At 35.9% G+C, this 26924-nt stretch overlaps 1 protein-coding gene across 1 annotated transcript in view; it reads right to left on the bottom strand.

Annotated features, from left to right (window-relative positions):
• Positions 1-442: 442 nt before the first annotated feature.
• Positions 443-26924, bottom strand: part of LOC131063384 (uncharacterized) — a 150193-nt gene continuing 123711 nt past the window's right edge. The window contains exons 5-9 of the mRNA XM_057997186.2: positions 20014-20227; positions 1618-1663; positions 1392-1512; positions 1117-1189; positions 443-974 (exon numbers count right to left, since the gene is read on the bottom strand). Of these exons, the coding sequence (XP_057853169.1) occupies positions 716-974; positions 1117-1189; positions 1392-1512; positions 1618-1663; positions 20014-20227 (713 nt within the window). The 3' untranslated portion in view covers positions 443-715. The remainder of the gene's footprint in view (positions 975-1116; positions 1190-1391; positions 1513-1617; positions 1664-20013; positions 20228-26924) is intronic.

Below are 26924 nucleotides of genomic sequence, written 5' to 3'. Positions count from 1 at the left end.
CTGACAAGACTGAAGCTAAGAGAATATTCCTCTCACCTGCTGCACAAGACTGTCAAATAATTTTGAGCTTGCCAAAGTCCTTTGGATTCTGGTTCTTTAACTTTTATTTAGTATATTTTTACCGAATCTTATTCTGCTCCCTATTTAGGTTTAGAGTATTGATTTTACGGCACAAGACTTAACTTGGATACTTTACAACGCTGTTGCTTGGCTGCTGTTATGAAATGGGATGGATGCATTCCCACAAGGAAGGTCCATAGTAAGAATTTTAACAAAAGAAACATCAGTTCCATACATCAAAACTTAGCAGATCCTTCCTCCAAGGATCCATTTATGCTTTTGTAACTAAAAAAAAACAAAATAGAAAAAACACCCACAGTTGTTATGGAATAGAAACTAAACATTGTATTGGGCAATGGTGATTCCAGTGCAACCTTATACAGTTCCTCAATGATATAATATATTAATATGCACAAAGCATTAACAGCATTCCAAGGTACTCGCATCTATGCCATAGGCAAAAGCATGGATCAATCGTAAAATATAGGTACATCAATAATTGCTAGACATATAAGGATAGCCAACTCAATGCAATTCAGTGTCCTGGAATTCTCTTAAAGCAGATTGCAATGCCTAAACCTTGAACCAAAATCATCTTGCAACTGCTGAGAAATTGATTTAAATTTTAAAAATATCAAAAACATTAAAAATTAAGTTATGGGAAAGATTTTTTTCCATTTAGCTCAAAAACCACTTCTGACATGGGAGAAGCTGTCTCCATTGATAGACTTGTAACTTCATCAATATCTTGTTGTATTCTATCATTAAAGTTCTGTCGTAGAAACTCAACAGCCATAAATGTGCAGGCTGAAGCTGGGACATACCATATAACTCTAGCCACACTCCCCCTCAAGAATCCTTTAGGTCCTTCCGTTCTCCATATTTTCTTTAAAGCATCCAACCAGCCATTATACCTGAGACAACATATCAGCATTTAATCTTTGTTGGATAATCAACTAACTTAGATCATGCATGGCTTAACAATTATATATATCAGGTTACCATCATCATTGAAATATAACCAAAGTAATACACACAATAGGCACATGCATGGACCTTTTAATTGAGCCTTGCACTTGAAGTCGTGTTTTTATGACATCGAGTGGTGTTGTCATATAAGCACTAACACCTGCATTAAAAACATGAAAATATAATCAATCAAAAAAGCTGCAGAAACCCCTCATATAGTTCGCACAACTAGATAACTATTCTATGTAGAATAGGCATCTTCGACTATGCCCAGCATAAAGCTCATGGTTAAAAATTAACCAAACAATTACACAAAACTTGATGTTCCAACGAAAGAAGACAAATAACACTGCTCAACCTACCCCCCGAAACACCTCCCAGAATTAGACCTTCAAAGGAAGTTTGGTTTTGCCACCATTCATCAAGTGCCCATCTCCTCTTCCCATACTCAACTGTATCCTTCAGTGCTTCATAGAACATAACCTAGAAATGAAACAGTAAGACCACCCAAGCAATTTCCAACTTAATTGTACGATACAATAAAGTTGAAAAATAAATCTGATTTTTGTTATTATAGAATATAATTACCATCAAACCTGCAAATGGAACATCTCTTGCTAAAGTGGACCAGTAACTGCCAGAACAAAACAGATTTCAGAAGAAACTAAAAATGTGTTGTAATATTAGCAAGAAACTCCTATATGTAGAACCAGAAAATAAGAAATAAGGGAAATGATCAAGTATTCTTAAGACTTTCAAAAACACATAAACGTTAACCCCACACTCAACCAACTTCCCCATGCACCATGCCCAACCCCCTCTTGCAACACCTCCCACCCCACATACACATGCATCTGATGTACTAGCTATGAAAATGGGTATGGATATGCCTAATATTCATATCATATCCAGATACAAGCAAGATATGTCCATATCAAGATACAACATGACTGTATTGTATCCCTATCTGTTTATTATATGTACAATTTCACTTGAAACAAAACAGGTACTATAAACCCTACACTGATCTAACACAACCCTAAACTTTCAAATAAAACACCCCTCAAAACAAACATCCATTGGTTCAACTTATATAATTTCATGCTTTCAAGCTTGCCTGCTTTCCAATACACCATTGACTAACAAAATTTCTTGGTGATTAGAGGAGGATTTGTTGGTAGATAAAGCATATTTCTAGTGCCTTTGAAGAGAGTGCATCAGGTCCTTTTCTTTCACAAATTTTCTGGCTTTCATTTATTAAAGTTAAATAGGACCAAGAAGAATAAATCCAAGCAATTCTCACATACAAAAAAATAGAAACAACAAATTGCGAAAGTCAATTGTCCCCTTTATTATTATTATTCAATGGAAAGAATATTACACTACCTAATATAGGCACAATTGCTCATAAAGACAAGCTAAAAATAAGACAACGGTTATTTAACCAAGTTCCTAAAATTGATGTTATATCAAAATACCACCACGATCAAATTACCTAAAATAAAGTCTCCTTAACCCATGTATGTGTGGACAAATTATAAGATAGTAAGCCCAAGCCCCAAGTAAGACAAAATACTGCGATGCTAACATAATTAGAAACAGACGCTTATTTACATTCTAGTAGCTAAAAGAAAAACCCCACCATAAACATCTATATACAATTCCTATGGATAACATCTTTTACACAACTAGGCAAGTATAAATAAAGTAAATACGACACTATCATTTCTTCCCATGTCATGATAAGACTGCAAACACTACAAAGAAAGAAAAGCCACAACAAAATATTACCACCATCAATCAGCCTCAAGATTATCTATGTTTGTATAAGCAAAGAAGCTCATGACCATTCCAATACAAGGCAGAATTACATGAAACCTACCAGCACATCATTATAGGCCTTATGTAACGTCCCTTTCCACTTAGCAGCCAGAACTGTCCCTTTTAGCCTATTTAATTCCCATAGGCTAATTTAAGGCTTTATTAGGGAATAATTAATATTTAATTAATTAAAAGCTGAACCTAGGTTATTTTAATAAAGTGACTTTATTTTGTCAATGAGCGGGAATATGAAATAAAAGAAAAATAAGATTTATTAATTAATTCTCTCAACGCTGGGATATAAAGGGGTTAAGAGCCAAATGGCATTTCATTCTTGACATGTTATCTAGGTTGTCGGTTCGGATTCGGGTTCAAGTTCAGGTTTGAAGAACCAGTTCGCCATTACGGCAAAATTTTGAAATGGGGTTTGGGTTTGTTAGTACAAAAACATTTAAAACATGTATATATGTGTGTGTGTGTGTGTGTGTGTGTGTGTGTGTGTGTGTGTGTGTGTGTGTCTATATATATATATATATATATATATATATATATATATATATATATGTATGTATATATATATGTATGTATGTATGTATGTATACATACATACATACATACATATATATATGCAGCCTATAAGCATGAATTAAGATTTGAATGTCACATAATATCATATAAACAACAAAAACACCATAAAGTATAAACTTGTAATCGTAGCATCATGATCATACCATCATAGCATCATATACTTCAAGTTCAACATCAAAATATTAAAATGATAATATCAAGTTCAAGTATCATTGTTTCAATATTCAACTTGCAACAATTGGAACTTTATACTAAGTTTAATTCAAATTGTTTAAATCATCTAATCTTCTTCTTCTTCTTCAACAACATTAGTTGATTCACCAATACTGTCAAGGCCAATGGGATCAGCTGCACCAATAACATTCTCGCTGTCCAAGTCCTCCAATGAAGCAACTACAAGCTAAGAAGTGGAAGCATCCAAGTCCGTATGCTCTGCATTCATACCCCACATCTTTGAATCCACTTCTTTGTATTCATTATGCTTGTGTGAAAGGAGACGCAAGTTGGAATGCACATTAACTAAGTTCTCCGCTCTTTTTTATTGCAACCTATTGTGCTTTACTGAGTGGATCAAAGAATATGTGCTCCAATTTCTTTATGATGCAAATGAACTAGCAACCTATGAAGACAAGACAAAGCAAGCAATTAAAACTAAATTATTAAAGACTCAAAGTTATTAAATTTCTAGCAGCCTATGAAGACAGTAAATTAAAATTATTAAATAAAACTTACTTGTGATATAATTTTAATTGCTAGGGGCTATAGCAATTGGAATCGTTGGCCATGGAGGTACCACCAACTATGGGCATCCTTCTTAAATCGATGACGAAGAGCATCAATACTTAGACCTCTTGCATTCACAAACTCTATGACCTCATCTGAAATCAAATCTCGCAAATCATCATTAGGAAAGAGTCTCGAGAATGCTGCCTTGTACCCAACTGACACTTCTAAATCTCTATATGGTGGAAGCCTTCCTGGCATATCAAGAAATTGGTTGCTATAATATTTTGGTGTCAATGCATAGGCAAGAAGATGTAGAGGAGTGGTCATCTTGTTCCATCATTCTACAACAACTGCTTGCAATTTTTTGAAGGTCTCCTGAGGGTCTATCTCTTTCTCAATTATGATTTTCTTCATCTTCTCAAGCATTGAGCCAATGCCATCATACACCTCTTCTATGCAATGCCTATCCATGTCAGTGTAGCGAAGCAAGTCCATAATGGGCTCGGTGAAGCGAAAGAGATGCTCCACGTTGTCCCACCATGACTCATTCAATATCATTACCCTAATTCTTGCTACCCTCTCATTGTTGCTTTGCTTCCATATAGTCCAATTATTGCTGATCACCATATTGCAAAGTGCCCCTTTCACTTTTACAAGTTGTCTCAAGACGATTAAGTTAGATGCAAAACGGGTTTCAGCAACTTGTAATAGAAATTAAAGCAAAAAAATACAATTAAATAGAGACAAACATGTAAAAAGAATACACATTACACAATCAAGTTATGAAAATCAGAAAATTTAAAATGCTAATTTTAATTTTAATTAAATAAATTACCACTTCAAATTCAAGTTCATTTACCTTCAATAGCTCCAAATTTGAGAATAATCTGAAAATTCCTTGATACATGTGGTGGTTCGTGATGAACATCTGGATGTCCTCAGCCTTTGCATACACATCTTTGATCCAATCAATTTTATTCCCAATCTTTTGTAGCATAAGATTGAGTGAGTGGACTGCACAAGGTGTCCAAAAGACATGTTGATATCGCTCTTCAACCAACAAACCAGCAGCTCTACAATTTTTTGCGTTGTTCATTATGACTTGAACAACGTTTCTAGGTCCCACTAACTCAATGGCAGTGGTGAGAATATCAGCAATACATTGCCCATCTTTTACTTGCCCTTCACAATCAACGGATTTCAAAAACATTGCCCCTTGGGGGACACCGCTATGACATTGATCAAGGGACGGTTTCTTGAATCTTTCCGTCCATTTGAAACAATGGATACCCCTATCTCAATCCATGAATCCCTTATGGGCTTCAATGCATCCTCAACCCCGTTGACCTCTCTTTCCAACAAGGTGTTGTGTATCTTCTCATAACCAGGGCCCTTATACCTTTTGGAACTTCATTGACACTTTTCAGCATCTTCTTCCAAGTATGGGGAGTGAACAACACAAAAAGGCAACCCATTTGCATATATACATCTTTCTACATCTTGGTCGGCAATGTCCCGACTCTCATTTTGAAATAAAGTTTCCAAAGGTCCCTTTCTTTTGCGTGGAATGGGTGCTTGAGTTTCAATGTCAAGCTCAGCTGCAGTAGTAAAAAAGGGGTGGTCTTCTATCACAATATTTGAAGATGGGACCAGCATTTCCTTTGATTTTTTTTTAATGGCCATGTTTTGTCTACGTGCTTCTCTCTCTTCTGCCTCTTCATGCTCTGTGATATATTTTAATACTATCTCATTTGGTATAGGAGCATTTTTTTTTTCTAGGGCATTTCTTGACTCATCTACTAGGTATTCCACACAAATGGCCTAGCACCCTAAAATATGAACTATTCCTTTCTTTATCACAACCCTAACATTTCCAACAGAATCCCCCACCTCCTGGGAAAGGGGTCTTATGATATCAACATACTTCCACAAAGGAGAATCGGAATTTGGTGGTTGTTCATTACTGGCATTGCCTATGGAGGAAGAGGTAGATGCCATTGTATTCCTATGGAAAGAAATTTTATACACATTCATTATAAAAATAAGAGAATGAAAAGAAAAATAGGTAGATCTTTTAGTTTTGGACAATTGTGAATCAAAGAGAAATGAAAAAAATTAAAAAAATTAAACAAAAACAAAATAAAATGAAAAAAGACTTACCTCTTTCACCCAATAGAAACTTGCAAAGGAGTAGGAATGAAGCACAAACACTTGATCAAGCTTCACAATTGATCTTCCAACTCCCTCTTGTTGAACCAAACTTTTGTTCAATCACCTATTTGCTCCAGCTCAAGAGAAAACAATCTATTTGCACACCAAATGAGACATTAAACCCAACATAAGTTATTATAAAAACACTTTTTAGGGTTGTGGATATCAAAAAACTATTAAATTTGCAAAAAAAACACTTTTTTGGTGGACTTTTCCGCTTGGTTCGCCCGTGGTCCGCCGAAATTCGTCTTGGTCTGCCCAGGTTTGAACCTGGTCCGACCAATTCGAACCAGGCCCTAAGGTCACGAACCCTGTCCGGGCCCACAGGCGAACCCACCCTGGACCAAGACCCAAGTCGAATCGGACCGGAACCAGGGTCTAGAGGCAACAAACCAGACATCCTAGCTTGTTATTTTCTTGGAGAGCTTTGAAAGCTTGTGCTTTCAGTTCAGCAAACCCTAGGACGAAAACCGTTTGGTTCTTTCTTGGTTGATTGGATGAAAACCCATTTCAGCCAATCTTGGTGGATTCACATAGGATTCATAGGCGCATCTATTGGATTGGAGTTCAAATTTTTGGTTGTGCTAAATGATATATCATTTTCACAGATTTTGGGAACTTATTCTTTAGGGAAGATTTCATTGATAAATATGTGGGATTTGTATACAAATACAAATTTAAGAGATTTGCAGGCAAGTCAAAATATTTTGGATATTTGCAAGAAAGATTGTGAGGCCTTATCAATCAATGAGGGAGCTATACATTGTTGGGAGATAAATTATCAAGGAGTTTGGTGAGTAGATTAGCTGGACGCCAAACATAATATCAGCCAGGCATTGCATTTTGAAGGGAAGTCGTGTGTTTTGGAAGCCTCCAAGGTAGTCACTGATTCACTCTAAGGCTCGTGTGAGAGATTGAAGAGGACGTAGCAGTTGTAAGTTGTGAGGCAATTCATATGGTGGGTTGGAGTTAACATATTGCTGGTGCTATATCCTTCATGGCTGGTCGCCAATCATTATAGCAGCAAGTCGTGGCACTTTGGGATGTGGATGTGGATGTGGAGCTAAAGGTCTTGTTTGTTGATCACCAATAGTCCCAAAGGGGAGACTTGGAGTGGAAGCTGATTGAGAAAGTTGTGGGAATCGTTTGGCAGGTTGGAAGGAATATAGCTGGCACACCTCATTGAGAAGACCCTTTGTTATTTGAAACACTTTTAGCTGGTTGGCATAAGACTTGGAGCAGAAATGATAAAGGTGCAGGTCATATAGCAGCTGATTAGAGTATTGGGCAACAACATTGAAGACTCAGAAATCAACAGGAGACTTGGCATTGGAGTTTGGATGAATGATTGTTGTCACCAAGCAATTGATTGAGCTTGAGAAGGTCAGATTGTATATCTGTTAATATTTTGTATGCTGAAACTCGAATCAGCAAGATGTAAACCTCTTAATTGTTAATGACAGTCTTGAAATGAATAGCAAATGTCTGGTGTATTGTTTAAAAATGTAGGGGATATTACACCTTAGTGGGATTGTCTCATGCATCGACAGTGTCTTAGGGCTACTAGTTGAACACTGCTTTCCCGACTGGAGGCCTATATATAAATACCAACTGTTATGAGCTGTGAGTGTTTGTTGCTATGAAACTTACAGTTTGGGATGCATGCCACTTTGGACTGGGATAAGGTGGCGCTTCATGTTCTTGTATGATAACAGCTACACACTTTGGTGTGTTGTCAATTAAGTGGATAATGCACTTTTCTTGTTGCTGAATATAACACAATTACTAAACGCAAACTTGGCACATTCTCGATTATTTTTATAAAACATGGTATATAGTGATTATGTAAGGAAGCATGCATTTTATACATCAACTTTAACAACATAAAAAATTAATCAATTAGAAGCTACTTTGATCACATACACAAGTATACATCAAACAAATGAATACAAAAGCAGATTTGAGCTAAAGGAAATTAAATATATAAATATCTGCAAATCTTACAAAACTCATGGATTATGGTATCTATGGCATCAAAAACAAAAATCACAACATTAAGTCATGACCTGTGCTAGAGAGGGGCATGTATCACTCATCCCAATATCACTAGCTCTATGGTGAGTATCATCAATATTGTTGCAGCCATAATACCTACATATGTTTCAACAACATCCAAGGCATTTGCGCATGTCTCTCCTCTACCATTGTTATTCCCTCTGTCAATAGTTTGACCTGATCAAACCATGCATGATCATCCTCAGTAAACATAGGATTATCAGCCTTGGTGATCCAATCGGATAGTAGATCAATCTCCTCTAATGTAATGGTAGATAAATTTAAGCCCACAATTTGCTTGTGACATAAGCACAAACTATAATGAACATAAACAAGATCATTCAACCTTTGCACCATCAATCTATCACAATTCTTGGAGTGTATGTGTTCAAATCTATTCCAGCCATGCTCACACTCCAAATATATTCCAACCATACTCACACTGAAAAGAAATGTACAATTGGCTCAAAACTCATAGAAATCCTTTGAAGATTTGGCACCTTAGCACCAAGCCTCTCAATCATACATCCAAAATAAAACAAAAACAAAACAAAACAAAAAACCTCAAAACTCACTATTCAACATTAACATATAAAACATAAAAGTAAAATTGGGCCAAAATTAACCCAAAAGTAAAAAAACTCAATTACAAGTGAAAAGACTTCAAAATAGAAGCAGTAACCAAATCTACACTTGAATGACAAATCCACAGCTGCGGAATCAATCTTTTACACTATAATTTTGACCTGGTTAATGCCAAATATAATATGAAGCAAACAACCAATTCTTTCACTACCAACTCCATTCAAGAGTCCGCTTTGACAAGGGGGATGTTCCTCACAGCAGCTATATAGAGAGGACTGTATGATTTTAATCATCTAGATGTGGAAGAAGTAAACATTGTAGAATGATGTGCAAATTTAACACCACTAAGAAGCATATGTTCCCTAGAGGCCTGTATGACATGCTCTTCAGGTAGCATCTCATTGCTCTAGAAACCTGCCACAAAGACATAAATGTGCTGCTAGTTTTAAGTCGCAACATAAAGCAACAAAAGATCAACACTCTTCAATCCTAGAGAAAATCCAACAACACAACCACACATCCTCCCTACTACACAAACTATGTAATGTCCCCTTTTTTGGGTTCTCTTGCAATGTAATTGGCACTGACCTTCTTGGTTTGTTTTAGTTAGATCCGAGGGATTATTTGATGTTACCAATGAGCTCAAATGGCTTAGTAAAGTTATTTGACAATTTCAGATGTTATTCCTAGCTTCCAGTGTGTTCTCCAAGATTCTTGGAGGGAGCATCTATTTTTAGTAGCTCACCTGGTCGGGTCCGATTATCATCTTTTATATTAGTATCAATCTTGCGTAGTCAATTTTTTATTCCAATAATGCATTTAAGCTATTTCTGCTGATAAGGTGTAATATTGAGATATATTTAATGATTTTTATTGAAGTTGTCATTTTTAATTAAAATAATTTATTGGGCACCTTAGTATTATAGCTCATTGGAAAGAGTGAAAAGTTTTAAATGATACGATGTTGAAAAGTGACTTTAAGTGCTGGAAATGTTTTAAAAATAAAATAAATCGCTTTTTGGATTTATGATGCTTATTTAATTAATAAAGTAATTTTATAATGGAGTTTCCGGAAAATTCCAAAAAAGCTTATAAAAAGGGGGTTTGAGAGCTCATTTGGTATGATACAGATTATGTATTTTATTCTATTTCTCAATTTAAGACCTTTGTGGTTCTAGTAATTGAACGTGGTTCATCTCAACCTCTAGAGGACGAAAACCCTCTTGGAAGATCAATTTCGATGGTGAAAGATTCCCCCCTAGCTGGTTGTAAGAGAAATCATCCTAGTTTCTCACATTGGTTTAAGCGATTGAAAAACAATGAAATTTTTTAAATCTACCTAAAGAGACAAATTTCAAGTACTTGAGGATTATTTCTAAGTTGATTTTAATAGCTTTTTCTTTCTTCCAACTGCAAGTCTGTAATGGGCACCCCCTGTTCGGCACTAAATTTATGTCCCTTTTACTTAGTGTAATTTTGTCAAACAGTTGGCTTGCAAGCTGACTATTGGATATTTTTGGTTCTTGATTTGCAATAGGATAAATTGGATAAACTGATATATTATTGTAAAGCTTTCAAAGTTTATTCAATATAAAAACAACCAGACATATCAAATACCAAAAACAAGAAGATTAATGCTGATGGTATTTATTTAATTCCAACTTCAAGCATACAAATCAGATCTGAAGAACATTACAGACCATATGATAATAAACAAATTCAAACCTGAACTCCACAAGTATAGAACCTGCTGAAACACTGTTCACACACTATAGCTGCACTATTCACGGCACTGTAGCATTTTTACTATTCACGCGGCACTGTAGCAAAACACTATTCACGCGGTACTGTAGCAAAACACTATTCACGCAGTACTGTAGCAAAAACACTATTCACGCGGTACTGTAGCAAAATCACTATCTTCAAATCTGCACTTTCAAACCCCTGTAAAAACTTCATGCGAGAGCACCAGATGAAGCCCAATGTGTTTCCTGAATGAAAACACCATTAATCCTCCTGACTGTGTCTTTCAACAGCGAAGAGAATGCTAGCAAAGAGGGATTCCGTCCTCCAAGCCCAATAATCAGATCTCTACGAAATCCAACAGCATAACATTAATCTCATCCCAGCATACCCCCAAAGAGAGCTCTCAACCTCCATTTATATCTTCTTCCCGGATGCAAAACACTTCATTTCCTCAATGTGGGATAATACATTTTAGAATAAAATATTATTTCCCACAATGTACACATTAAAGGGAACTTTTAATATTTTAAACATTACTTTATATTCCCAACCTTATAATATAACGATAAAGTTAAATATTTAATTTAACTTTACACTTTATCGTTAAATATTAAAACATTGTTGATAATCTCTTTAAATCATTGTCGCCTTCAAACATTTTTACTGATAATTATGCCAACCAGGGCAACACTAAAAATTTCAAGTCACTGCTTGGGGACTAACTTACTATAAATAGTAAGTGTCTAGAAACCCTGTCAGACCAGCACCGATTGGCCTGAAACTGAAAACACCTAGGCCAAAACACCTCAGGATCCCACCAATGTCCTTGTTAGCCTTCGAGACCATGTCAGAATAGGCTAACGACACCCCATATCATGTTGCGCTAAAAAGGGGACATTACAAAGTCATGGATCTTTGCTGGGTGTGAGTTGGAGTAATATTGTTAATGTTGAAAGCTATTCTTGTTGGACATGGACAGGATTTTGCTTGGGCATGAGTAAATAGCCAATCTTGGGTAGTATATGCAGGGACGTGTCAACGGGCACAAGTATGGTCAAGAATTTTTGCCCTTGGGTACGTGGGTTTGGGTACACACACACACACATATAATTTAAAGAAATATACAGAATTGTAAAACTAAATACAATCCCAAATCCAAAATGGTAGTGATAAAGATAAATATTATATGCCAATCGATAGTTAAATATTTAATATTTATCTTTATCAATTGACATTTAATAGTGATAATTTTAGTTGTCTAAATTCTTGATTTTGGTCTCCACTCCTAGACCCCATCATTTTTATCAAATTTCTTATATGACAAGAGATCCCGCTAACTATTGGGGGGTTGGGAGTGGATACCTTAATGGGTTTGAGGGGCAGCAATAAAAAAAATCCACAAGGTGTTAGATGTGAGAAAGACCCAACGATAGAAGGGATACGGAGAAACGAACTTTCGTTTCCCGCATGCCGAAAGCAGGGGTTTTGAGGCTATGCCCCCAAAAAAAAATTAGAGAAAAAGAGAAAATAGAGTGAAAAGAGCAAAATGATCTTTGTATTGGGTGAAATGATGCTTTTAGGGACATTTTAGAGTTTTTGGATGCAAAAAAAAAATCAAAAAATGTGTGTTTATGTTATTTTTTGCTGCTTAGCGCCTTTGGGTATGCCTAGGTATGCTCGGGTATGTACCTAGGCATGTCCAAACGCCTGGGTATGTACACAGGCATACTCCCAAGTGAAGTCGCACTTAGACATACCCAATATGGGTGCAAGGATTTAAATTATTATTTATAAATTCCTAACGCTAAAAGTCACTTTTCCAATGTCCAACATTTAAAATTTTCAATTCTCATTCCAACAAGCTATTATATCAAGGCGCTTTTAAAATATTTTAATAAAATTTGAGCAACCTTAGTAAAATAATTAAAATAAAGCCATTAATACACCCAAGTTATGGAGATTGTCAAAAAGAATTGGAATCAAAAACTGATTGCACACGAGTGATACCAGTGATGAATAATAAGAATTGAGCCCAACAAGGTGACTTTTTTATAAATAAACGCTCTCTCCAAGAATCTTGGAGAAAAAACGAGAAGCCAGAAATCACTTCAAGATTTGCATAAGTGTCCTCAAGACTAACTAAGCTTAATGGCCACATCAAATAACCCCTTTAATAAGGCTACCACTCACCAAGTAGGTCAGAGTCAACTGCAATACTAGAGAACCCAAAAAATGGCATCAATGAACGAATGAAAGATTTTAATAGCATCCGCAATAACAAGCAATCCAAGGGACTCAGAACCACATCCTTAAGTCATCTTTAAACTTCTTTCGATGTTATATCTCCTACTATGGACCTTGACCAAGAAACTAGTTGTCTTGATGACCTTTACCTCCTCAAATAGCTCATGAAGGCTGCTAACTTTCAAGTTGTTTTCATACTAGGTACAAAATACTTCATAAGTTGTGCATTCTATGATAAAGTGTCATTTTGTCTCCATCACCCCTTATTGCAAAAAAAAACGCAAGTTCTCTCTTCCCAAACTTCCTAGGGTATAGTCCATCTCCCAATCTCACATCTAAGATAATGCAATCCGGTCCTCAACTATGCAATTAATGCTTTTCTTTTAATAGCTGCTCTTAAATATGTTTTTTCCCCATGTTCCCAAGTTGGGTTAAACTCTTTGATGTAGTACGCTTTCTTCCATCCAATTTGTTGATGAGGAAGTTTGCAATTTTGTCAACGTAGAATAAAATATACTGGATATATTATATCCTCTTGAATAAGGAAATCTCATACGTTATCTAAATTGATAAAACAGAACAACCTCAAGCTTTTGAATGCTAGGTCTTGAATGTACTTAGGATAACTCAGTGATCGATATGTTTTGTTGATAGTCACGAGGGGTCTTACGCATCTAACAAGCTAGTTAACATCTGACATGGCAATATGAATGATGCTTTCTTCTTAGACTAGTTAAGATAAAGTCAAAAGATAGGATTCAAAGAATCTAAACTAATACCTAGGGACAATGATAGCAATGGCCAATGCTGCAGATAGACATAATCCGCACAAACTAATTTATGTTTAACCAAAGGCAACTCAAAGCACTGCAAAAAAAGTGCAATCTTCAAAGTAAATTAAACATTTTCAAATAATAAACATGCATTCAAGTACCCAATACTAGTGCAACTCAACTAAATATTCACAATTGAACTAAGATCATAATTAGGTTCAGACTAACTATACACAAAAACTTACAATTAGCAAATTCCCAATGGTATGAACCGGAAATCCATCAAATATCATCACACTTCACCATTAAAATCGCTGAACTTAACTAATATTGAAGAAAGGAACCATGAAAACATGAGAAGACAATTGGTAGAACACCAAACTTCAATGCTTTATTCATTTTTTCAAATGTTGGTACAACAATTCCAGTTCAGCAACAAAATGTGCTCAGTTTTGTTCCAGGTTGCTTTGGGTGTCAACCTTTAAAGGGATAGGCTTGTTTCCTATGTAAGGAAAATTCAGTTTCTTTGTTATCAAATGTAAGTTTGGTCCCATTTAACATCTATGTTCTTCTTCTCCACAAAGTCTGTGTTAATGATGTGTAGCTTCGGTCAGATAATTCTGGTTGTCAAAATCAAATGCTTAATTGGCCTATTGGCCTTAGCATTTAATGTTTTCTCTATCCTTACAAATTATCATAAATTGACTTATATGTTTTTCCATCAAATTAAATGTAATTGTTGATTGGATTTAATATATATATATATATTATATACATATATATATATATAAAATAATGTATGAGACTTACATTATTAATATATATATATATATAATAATATATAAAAGTTGATTATTAAACATATATATTATACCCATTAGTCGATATATTAATCGACTTGTTACATAATGCAAGCATCGAAGTCAAATTGTATTAGCCTCCACGGATCGGTGGAGACATGTCTCCGTAGAAACATGTCTCTACATGAAACTCATTTCACGTAGAGGCATGCCTCTATGAAGGCATGCCTCTTTCCCTTCCTATATATGGAGGGAGGCTGCCGGGAACAATGATATAGAAATTGAAAAATATCATACAACCGGATCGGAAATTATAACCCATGTTTTGCTTCAGAACTTTGTGTATATCAATACACAGTGCTGTTTTCAGATTCATACCTGTTCACATCAGAGATCATAATCAATAAGAATCAAACATAGTGCAGAATTAACAGTGATTATTAAAATTAAAGCATTCCATTCAAATCTGATATAAATTAACATGATATCAAAGCCAGTCTAAGGAAGATCATATCGGATTAAAGCAATAAAAGAAATAAAAGAAATTACATATAATCTTTCCTATCTCACATTTATCTCCAAATGGCAAATGAGGTCAGATTTGAGGACCGTCTTGAAGGTGCATCCAATTTCATCTCTTGGAAATTCAGAATTATGATTACCCTAAGAGAACAAGAATTAGAGACTCTCGTGCAAAGATTCAACCATGCCAGAAGATGAAGATGAGCAAAGATTATGGATTAAGAACAATAATAAAACTATGAAGATATTGGTAGATGCAGTAAAAGATCACATAGTGCCTATAATCTCCAAATTAGATACAGCATATAAGATGTTTTCAACATTGGAAAACATGTATGAAATTAACAACACCAGCAGGGCTCTATCCTTAAAGCAGAAACTCCATCACATAAAGATGCATAAAAGTGAATCCATCACTTCATATTTCATGAGAATTATGGAGTTACAAGACCAGCTCTCCACTATTGGTCATACCATAGACAATATGGAGCTAACCTTGTTAGCATTAAATGGGCTACCAGGATTATGGGAAGGATTCATACAAGGAATCAGTGCTCGTGTTGAACTACCTAAATTTGATAGATTGAAGACCGATTGTATCCAAGAGGAATCCAGGCTTATCGCAAGAGGGGATAATCAAAACACCTCAAATGACGACATTCATGTTCTAAATTCTTCCTCACACAAAAAGGGAAAGAAAAGAAGTTTCAAAGGAAAGAAGGACAAAGAACCTAAAGGAAATAAAGGAAAACACTCACAAAAGAGGGATATGACGAAGGTCCAATGCTTTAAATGTGATGAATATGGGCACCATGCCATTAAATGCCCAAACAGACTAAAGTCTCAAGCCTCCATTGCAGAAGTTGGCAAATCAAGGGGAGAAAATAATTCAGAGAGACTTGTATTCTACTCAGCCCCTTTCAAGTCAAGTTTCAACCAACCCTAATACCTAGGTGATTGACAGTGGAGCATCCTGACACATTGTTGGATTCAAAGAGCATCTTGATGACTTAAAAGAAAATTCAAATGAAGAAGTAACCATTGGGGATGATTCAAGCTACCATGTAAAAGGGACTGGGACCTGCACCATAAATTTGAAATCAGGAATCTCTCTTCAACTTACAGGGGTATTATATGTACTAGGGATAAGAAGAAATCTAGTCTCCATCTCAGCACTTGAAGACAAAGGGTATAGAATCACTTTCATGGAGGGGAAAGTCTTGGCCTGGCCAAAGAATTCAACCATAAAGGAAGCCTACACAATTAGAGTAAGGCATGGATGCCTCTATAAACTATGCACATCTCCCCCTCAAGCCTTGCTACATGAATCTCCAGACACAAATGAAATTTGGCACAGGAGGTTAGGACACTTACATTTCCGAGCTCTTCCCACAATTGAAAGGATGGTGATCGAACTACCTAAATTAAAACAGAATCATGAAGGTACATGCAAAGGATGTGCTCTTGGAAAGAACACAAAAGGTATGTTTCACTCCAGCAATAGCAAAACCAAAAATATATTAGAAATTGTTCATTCTGATTTATGTGTACCCATGTTTGTACCCTCTTTCGGGGGATTTTTATATTACATTATTTTTGTAGATGATTATTCTAGGAAGACATGGGTCTATTTTCTAAAATGTAAAGGGTCAGAATAAATCCTTATAAGATTTAAGGAATTCAAAGCCCTAATAGAAAATCTATCTTGTAAGAAAATCAAAATCTTAAGAACAGACAATGGGGGGGAATACACTTCAGAAATATTTAAAACTTTTTGTAAAAATGTTGGGATTAAGAGGGAGTACACCGTTCCTTACAATCCTCAACAAAATGGGGTAGCCGAAAGAAAAAATAGGACTATTGTAGAAGCTGCTAGAGCCATGATGTATGATCAAAACTTAGACACCTTTTTTGGGGGGCAAAAATCTCTCGCACTGTTGTATACATTCAAAACATGAGCCCTCACTCTCTCCTAGATGACAAAACCCTTGAAGAAGCCTTCTCTGGAGTCAAGTCTGATATAAGTCACCTAAGAATCTTTGGTTGCCCTATCTATATCCATATACCTAAAGAAAAGAGGTCCAAACTAGATCCCTCAGGCAGAAAAGGCATTTTCGTAGGGTACAGTGAAACCTCCAAGGCCTACAGGATCTATATACCTGGTCAAAAACAAATTGAATTAAGCAGAGATGTAATATTTGAAGAAGATATTGCCTTCATGAAATCTAGGAGCTCTCAAGATTTAGAAGACCTAGATTCTCCTCAAGATATGGAAGAGGATCCGGCCCCTGAGACTCAGAGGGAGACTCCAGAAATAATAAACAATGAAGAACAATATGATAACACGGATCCTCCAAATAATAACCCTCCTGAGAATTGTAAAAGGCCTCTTTGGGCCAGAAAAATGATACAAGAAGCAAAGGACTATGCAGCACCTCAAGGAACATTCAAGGAAAGCAAAAGACCTCATAGGTTTTCTAGCTATGTTGCCTTGATGAGTGAAATTATAAACTCAGAACCATCTAGCGTAAAAGAGGCCCTAGAAAGACAAGTATGGAAGGATGCCATGATTGAAGAATATCAGTCTATCATTAAGAATGATGTTTGGGATATTGTACTAGAAGTGTGGTGGACAGGAAAAGCACATCAGGGTGTTGTTTCAGTCTAGGATCAGCTATGATATCCTGGATAAGTAGGAAGAATTCCTCAATGGCTCAAAGTTCTACAGAAGTCGATTATATTGCAGCTTCCATGGGAACAAGAGAAGTAGTATGGTTAAGGAAACTCCTTGTGAGTTTATTTGGTCAACCACTGAATCCTACTCTTATTCATTGTGACAACCAGAGTTGTATAAAACTCTTTGTTAATCCCGTGTTTCATGATAGATCTAAACATATTGAGATACCTTACCACTATGTTAGAGACATGATTGAAAGGAATGTAATCCAGCTAAAATATGTGAGTAGAGGAGAACAGATTGTAGACATTCTCACCAAACCTTTGTCTAAAGCAAAGGTTGAGTACTTTCGTAAGAAACTTGGCATGGTTGAAAATGTAAGTTAAATTGAGAATGTAATCTATTTTTACTTTGATCTGTTGTACTATATTTTTTGTTTTGTCATGTGTGAGACTCCATGACTATTTGATCTTTGTGTAACTTTGAAAAATGACGATTTTTCAAAAGTTTAACTTATTTATGGTTGATACTATGAAGTGACGACTTCACAGTAGTCTAACCACACTATCATGAAAAGATATCATGAGACTTGATATCTGTGACTTCATCATGATAGTTTGCATCTCTATAGGCATTATGATAGATATCATGAGACTTGATATCTTGAGAAGCCATAATGATTGAGATGATCATGGTGAATATTATGAGACGTAATATTCATGGATATGCCATGATTTGTATCCCTATGATAGGTATCATGCGACTTGATACCAATGCACATATCATAGACTTTGGATATTTTTGAGAACCATGACAAATATCATGAGACGTGATATTTGTGGTTATGTCATGATTCTCTGATATCACGAGAAGGTGATATCAATTGTTCTCTCTTGTTGGGATAGAATTAATCCTCCCTAGCTAAGAGGGAGTGTTAATTATGTGTAGCTTCGGTCAGATAATTCTGGTTGTCGAAATCAAATGCTTAATTGGCCTATTGGCCTTAAGCATTTGATGTTTGCTCTATCCTTACAAATTACCATAAATTAACTTATATGTTTTGCCATCAAATAAAATGTAATTGTTGACTGGATTTAATATATATATATATATTATGTATATTATATACATATATATATATATATATATATATATATATATATATATAAAATAATGTATGAGACTTACATTATTAATATATATATATATATAACAATATATAAAAGTTGATTATTAAACATTTATATTATACCCATTAGTCGTTATATTAATCGACTTGTTACATAATGCAAGCATCGAAGTCAAATTGTATTAGCCTCCACGGATCGGTGGAGACATGTCTCCGTAGAAAACATGTTTTTACGTGGAACTCGTTCCACGTAGAGGCATACCTCTACGAAGGCATGCCTCTTTCCCTTCCTATATATGGAGGGAGGCTGCCGGGAACAATGATATAGAAATCGAAAAATATCATACAACCGGATCGGAAATTATAACCCGTGTTATGCTTCAGAACTTTGCGTATATCAATACACAGTGCTGTTTTCAGATTCATACCTGTTCACATCAGAGATCATAATCAATAAGAATCAAACATAATGCAGAATTAACAGTGATTATTAAAATTAAAGCATTGCATTCAAATCTGATATAAATTAACAGTCTGGCCATTATAAACCAAGGGTATAAAATATCAATGTGAAATATCAAACGCTAGCTTAAAATTTGATAACTTTGAAGAATTAAATTTTATGTTAACAAGAATCTATAGGAGGATAGTTGATTTGAAAGAAGATTTTAATTGTGAAAATTTAGAACAAAAAATATGTTGAGAAAATAAATAATTTGTAAAGAGAGATTCTGGTTACTGTTAAGGTATTTTATGGCATGTATATTTGTATTATCAAAAATAAATGTTCATATTATATATTGGTTTATTATGACTAATATAAAAGAGAATGCACATTGAAGAATTAATCTAAGGTACCCTACTAGCTCAACGAACACAAAGCACGAGCAATATCCTGAACAATTGTAATATCAAGCAGAGAAACCAGAATGCATACCGCCTCTTGGAACAAGTATCTCAAGAAACAGAGCTAATATTCTTTTCATCCCAAATTGAGAATCATACATACATACAGCAAAATATATGTATACCAATCCACAAATGCTATAAGGAAAAAACAAATGAATGTATGAAAGAAAGACAAGCAATGCAGGGGTATACACATACCCTTCATATAAGCCTCTTAATCCTTCGTGTTTCCAGATAGAGGTTCCAGCCTGAAATATTCCAGAATAGTATTCATACATGTTAGCACTAGAGCTCAATGAAGAGGCCTTATCTTTGGATATCATTGAACACCATGATCCTTTTGTGCCTTGCACTTGCATGCGCTGCTTCATTACTTCACATGGAACATATAAAAAAGAACCCAGAGTGTCTCCTAAAGCACATTAAACATACCATTAGGATAATTACTAGTTATTGCAAAAAAAAAAAATTTTAAAATCTGAAAAATAAACAATGAATACAAATTGCTAATAAGTAACACATTTTCTATGTGTAGTTCTTTTTATAGATTTATACATTAGATAAGCCCTCAATCTATCCTCTACACTAAAGAAGCCCTCATCTGTCCTCTAAACCAGAGAAGCCCTCAACTTGTACTCTGAAAATAAATATAAACAATGAGCAAGGCAGCATATGATAATTATTTTTCTCAATTTGCCTTAATGTTTTACCTTTCCAATTAACTGCAGTCAACAGACTTCTGGAAGACAAACTTAAACACAATCTCTAGAAGGTTATTATATAGGCCAATACATTGTATATGCACTTAAACTGCATCCAACACAAACTGTGAGATTTTGCCAAGATCTAGAGGCAATGGAAAGCACAAATAAGAGAGACAAAATATATGATAGGAATAAACTGTATTCTATCAAGATGAAAATACTGATCAACTGGATCATCAATCGTTACATACAATGAATATGAGTCTGCTTCTATAGGCAAGGCTATATAGATATGTGAGCACACAAACATGACATGTTGCTCAATAAGAAACAAGGGTAGGTAGGAAATAGGTGTGGGTAGGTAGGAGAAACAATATAATATTCCACATGAGGTGGATCACCCACCGAAGGTGGAGTGTAACAACAAAGATCAACACCATAAAAGGTGGAAATTCTCCTACACACACTATCCCAATGTGGCACAAACACCCAAGTGTCTCATACCCAAACTACTATGAAATGCATTTCCTAAGTAAACTTAAGTAAGTGTAATAATATCCAAGATGAATAATTATTTACACCAACACCCCCCCTTAAGTGCAACTTAGGGGAATGCACTTAAGTCTACAATGCAACTAAGCAATGCAAGATGGGTCCCGGCTACTAGGCCATGTTAGGTACCCATGTACAAATGCAAATGCATGTAAACCAATGCAAGGAGATCTCTCACAAAACGAGGAAAGAGAGAAAAACCCAATGGGAAAAAACCCTCCCCCAAAAGAGAGATGAAAACTAGATACAAAGAACTCTCATAGAAGTATGTGAAGGACAAAACCCCATGTGAGGAAAAAGTCCCCCTCATATGAGACAAGAAGAAGGGAGACTAGGAAGCCCCTCCTCAATGTGGAATTTGCACCAATGATAGAAGCTCGAAGATGAATGAAGAAACTGCTCCATGAACGTCGAACAACATTCCTCCCCTTAGGAAGAAACAAAACCAAAGGTGTATCCATGAAGTCTCCCCAACCATGAAGGGAAGATGAAGGAAAAATACTCATGATGAAAGGAATCTCTGAAAACTGCTCAAGTGTCCCCATGTCGATGCTGAAAGGTACCCCCTCCAAAGGTGGTAAACTGTGCCACACTGCTAAAAAAGGCACTCCAAGATCTAGTGGAGATGAATGTAGAACAATATCCAAAGACTCATATGTCTCCTCAAAAAATAAAGAGACCTCTTCCAAGTGTTGTACAAAAGTATCCACAACCATGTCAACCTCTAAAGATTGATCATGTAGAGAATGCACAAGAGGGTCAGAGTTATCCCTTGCAACAATCAAAGAAGGATCATCGTCATCAAAGAGAAGATGAATGTCATCAATGGTGTCTCACAAATCTGCAATATAGGAGTCCACAAACAAACCTGCAATGTCTGTCACGTAGGCATCCCAATCAACTGAAGCTGGAAGACATGAAATATCCTGCTACACTGAATCATAAGAAGGCAAAACTGTCACACTAGTTGCATCATCAGGTGCAATAGGTGGTGTGATATCAATAGAAGGAGATGAAATGCAAGGCTCAAGAACGGGGTCACATGTGAGAATCCCCAGGTTCAAATGCCCAAAGTTCTCCTCAAAATCTGAATCATCAAAATAGGAAGAATCAACCTCATCAATAGGACCAAAATCTGAAAAAGAGTACAACCCAGATGCATGATCAACCACCCCAGTCGCAATGATAGCTCCACTCTCCAAGTCTCTAATGATAACTGAATCAGGTGTGAACTCCACAGTTTTCCTAGTTGCCCCATGTGTGATTTGATAGATGGAAAGAAGATTATTTGTCAAGTGGGATACACACAACACATCATTGAAGGAGTTATCCCCAATGGCAATAGATCCTTTCCCAATCACATCCATGTATTTATGATTGCCCATCAAAATCTGTGGCATGTGGCAAGGCTCAAATGTAGAAAACATAGACTGCGAAGATGCCATATGATGAGAAGCTCCTGAATCTAGAAGCCATCTCCCTGAATCATGACTTGTAGTAGCACAAAGAGCTTGTCCCTTTCCTTTATCTGTCCCAAAAGAGTGATCGTTTCTTTTATCCTTGGAAGAAGAAGCTAATGTAGACATTTTAGAAGGTAGGTTGATTCTATTCTTCAACTCATCAATATCCTTCTTATAACAATGGTGTTCATCATGTCCTGACTTCTTGCAATATCCACAAAAAAGATTGTCCTTATATGATTTCCTCTTACGTGAGAATGGTGAATCACCTTGTTGTGGAGAGGAAGATTGTGCTCCATCTTGTTGTGGTTTTGACTTAAGTTGCTTTTGATTCTTGCATTTTCCTTGATTGCCTTGATTCCCGTTATTAGCCACCAAAGCTTGTGACTTTGTAGATTTGAGAATCCCCATCGTGGTCAACTTAGATTGCTCAAGTATCAACATCTCCGTGAATGAATCAAATGAGAGAGAAGTGTATGTGGAACCTTGAGCTAACCTATGAGTGTGAAAGCTAGATACAAAGGCTGCATACTTTGAAGGAAGCTTGTCCAACAAGTTATAAACCAATTGAGCATCCGTTTTGTCAATTCCACAATCCTTTAGCTTTTCTCTTAATTCAATTGCTTTTGTGACATAATCTTGGATTGTATCAAAATCCTTGGGATCCAAAGTTGTGAGTTCACTATCAAGCTTGTATCCCTTAATCTCATCAACTTGACCATACAATTTCTTAAAAATATCCCAAGCCTCTTTAATTGTTGTACACTTATCAATGTGAAAAATGAGGTCATCTAATACATACTTTCTAAGAGTTCCAAGTGCCATAACATTCTTAGTAAGCCATTCAATTTGAGCATTAGGATCAGCCTTAGGATCAGGTGGTGCTGTTATAGTTTCATTTACATAATGAATGAGTCATTTTTCCATTAGTTTACTCCATGCCTTAATCTTCCATGATGCATAATTATGAGAAGTTAAAAGTGGAAATTTAGGAGAACCCATAGCACCAAAATGAAAAAACACAAGATAGAGAGAGGCACAATCACACAAGACACCCCCCAAAATACTCAATCAATAAAAAACCCCCCCAAAAAAAAGTGATTTTGGCACTTTATACTTAGTGCGTATACAATGGGCCACTTGCAAAACAAGGCAAAGTGGACTTCTGATTTCAATTTACAACTTCTCAAAATGAGATCTAAGAGACTTCAACAAATACTGCTAGTGATCTAAACTGAGATCCAAGCAAAATGCAAGTACCAAATATGCCAAAAATGGTCAAATACTGAAAGTACAATTTCTACTTAAAATCACTGCAAACAGATGGCGGATTATGAAAGTAGATGAAAAAATATGCACTTTCAAAAAAAAAACGGCACCTGAAAAGGAGTCCATATGAGCCCAAACGAAGCCTCCAAAAGTTGTAAAAATCAGGATTTCGCGATTTTCGAAAAACCCGTATCCGAAAATCAGAAAACTCCTGCACCACTATATAGATCATGAAATTCTACCCCAAAACAAAAAAAAATTGCTCGAAAAAACGAGTCCGGATGAGTGAGATATCGCTATTTGAAAAATGCCTGCAAAATTATAATTTCTAGAAAATTTCTGCTGCAGCGTCAAACTTCAAATGACTCTAAATTTGGCCTCCGAAGTCCGATTTGGATGAAACAAAAGGCAAAACTGACTTTCTTGGACCTCCTAAATCCAATGGTGACCTCAGATTTGACTTATCAAGCTTCAATAATAACCTGCAATAGAAAACTCCAAAATGCAAACCCCAAATAACATCAAATTTCTCTTAATTAGCAAACCAATGACACTCTAATGGCTCTAATACCATGTGAGATTTTGCCAAGATCTAGAGGCAATGGAAAGCACAAATAAGAAATAAAATATATGATAGGAATAAATTGTATTCTATCAAGATGAAAATACTGATCAACTGGATCATCAATCGTTACATACAATGAATATGAACCTGCTTATATAGGCAAGGCTATATAGATATGTGAGCACACAAACATGACATGTGGCTCAATAAGAAACAAGGGTAGGTAGGAAATAGGTGTGGGTAGGTAGGAGAAACAATATAATATTCCACATGAGGCGGATCACCCACCAAAGGTGGAGTGTAACAACAAGATCAACACCATAAAAGGTGGGAATTCTCTTACACACACTATCCCAATGTGGCACAAACACCCAAGTGTCTCATACCCAAACTACTATGAAATGCATTTTCTAAGTAAACTTAAGTGTAATAATATCCAAGATGAATAATTATTTACACCAACACAAGCAAAGAAGATTTTAATGCTCGACAAAAGTTTTGAGATGTCATTTATTAGGAAACTTACACCACACACACACACACACACAAAGTTCATAATGAAAAAGCTTCAGTAGGAATGTTGCCTCCAGCACTGAAGCAGTTTTGCCCAAGATTCTAGTAGGTTCACTTGCATTATACTTGGTCAGAACATGAGTGCAATTGATTCTGTCCTTTCTTGTTGTTCTTTGATCCCCTAATTCAGGGATTTTGTAACTCTGTCTGTTTCCCCTTCCTGATAATGTCAAGTTAACTCTATTTAAGAGACTTCTCCAAGCTTAAAACTTAATATACAATCATAAAATGGATTTCTCATTTCTTCCCATTTAAATTACATGGTTTCAGATGTCTAGAATCCTTCCCAGTTAACCTTCCAGCATTCTCCAATCTTAGTCACTTGAATCAGCTTTAGATGTGGAAAACACACTTCTCTAACCCTATCCCATCTCATTTCCAATTTCTTCATTCAATCTCAACTCTTGCTTTACTTTGGAGATCTGAATTCAATTACTATATTGTAATGTTCAAAAGGAAAGGAAAACTACAAAGTAGAATAGCATACTAGTAATTAAAGTAACATTACTTGAACACAAGGTAACACATATTTATGGTACATTTTGGGGAGACCGCCCTTTCAATTAGAACATCACCTTTAAACCACAAACCATCTCTCTTACTGTTCTTCAGTCAACCCATCCTTCTCTCCATCTAATTCAACCTTTAACACAGACACAATCTCATCTTCCACTTCCTCCTCTTTCTTGTGACTCACATCTAGAATTAGGGCTTCCTTCTTCCATTTCAATTTCTTGAGCCCTTCCCCTCCATATACATATAAACCACCTTCTTCCATGTGTTTTGGTTAGAGATCTCACTCCTTTCTCAATAATAACCCTTCTCCCACTTCCCACTTTCCACCTCTCCAATATCATAGCACCCTCACCGCTCTACCCTCGCTTTTCTATTTCCTCTCTTTCCTTATCCCTCATATATCCTACTAGTCCCTCTTCTTCTTGCATAACTTCTACCCTGCACACTTCTCTTCAACATACTATCTGTTGTACATTCTGCACACACACCCCTCTTCGCAGGGACCCCCCCGCCCCCCCCATCCATATTTTGTTTCTCTGCCCAATAGAGAGAGAAACTTGGAGGTTTGTCGCCAAATGCTGTGATGGTTCACTGATTCGAATTGCAGAGATTAACGAAGACTGTGTGATTAGAATGTTTTTCAAGCTTTTCAGAGCTAAAACGTTCATCGCACGATTTAGAGACGTTGAAGATTTTCGAGAAATGAGTGCTCTTTGCGCAATTTAGGTTTTGAAGACTTTCTTTTTTGTTCTTCGGCAAGTTAAATGAATTTGCAAGTTTTTTAATTTTTCGGCCTTTTAAGGTATTTCGTGCGACTTTAGAGACTTACCCCTTTTTGACAAATTAGATGAATCTCGGCAAAGTAGATAAATTTGTGAGTTTTTTTAATTTTTCGGCTTGAAGATCAATTTGTATGTTTTTCATACTTCGCGAATTTCGGCTCATTCAACCGATTTGTGACCTTCATTTTCGGCATTTAATGATTTTCGGCTTATCGACTCATTTTGTGAGCTTTTTCGATGAATTCGACTATAGAAGTCTTTTAGTACGACTTTGAACTTTTCGGGACTTTAAGTCATTTCGAGAGCTTTTCACAATTTCGCGTTTTAAAGTTACTTTGCGCGATTTTGATGACTTCTTTTTCAGCCTTTTCAAGGCTTTTGTGACGTTTAGTGAACTTCGGCTATTAAAGCCGTTTTGTGCACTTTTTGAAATGAAGCTTACTTTTAGCGTTTGGAGTGTTTTATTAAGCCTTAGTGGTTTTCGGCTTATTTAGTTGACTTGAAAGCTCTTCACCCTTTTGGCGTATCAAATCATTTCAAGAGTTTTCCAAATTTTCGGTATTTAAACGCCTTTCGTGAGATTTCCAAATTGTCAACATGTGAAGTAGTTTTGTGTGATTCTAGTAAATTCGGCCTCTTAAAGCGTTTTGTGAGATTGTCGTGATGAATCGCTTTTCTTGACTTAGGA

Source organism: Cryptomeria japonica, chromosome 10 (assembly GCF_030272615.1).
Source record: "Cryptomeria japonica chromosome 10, Sugi_1.0, whole genome shotgun sequence".
In the NCBI taxonomy this organism is placed as follows: domain Eukaryota; kingdom Viridiplantae; phylum Streptophyta; class Pinopsida; order Cupressales; family Cupressaceae; genus Cryptomeria; species Cryptomeria japonica.
Note: the sequence above shows the minus strand (reverse complement) of the source record. Positions and strands in the feature narration are given on the sequence as shown.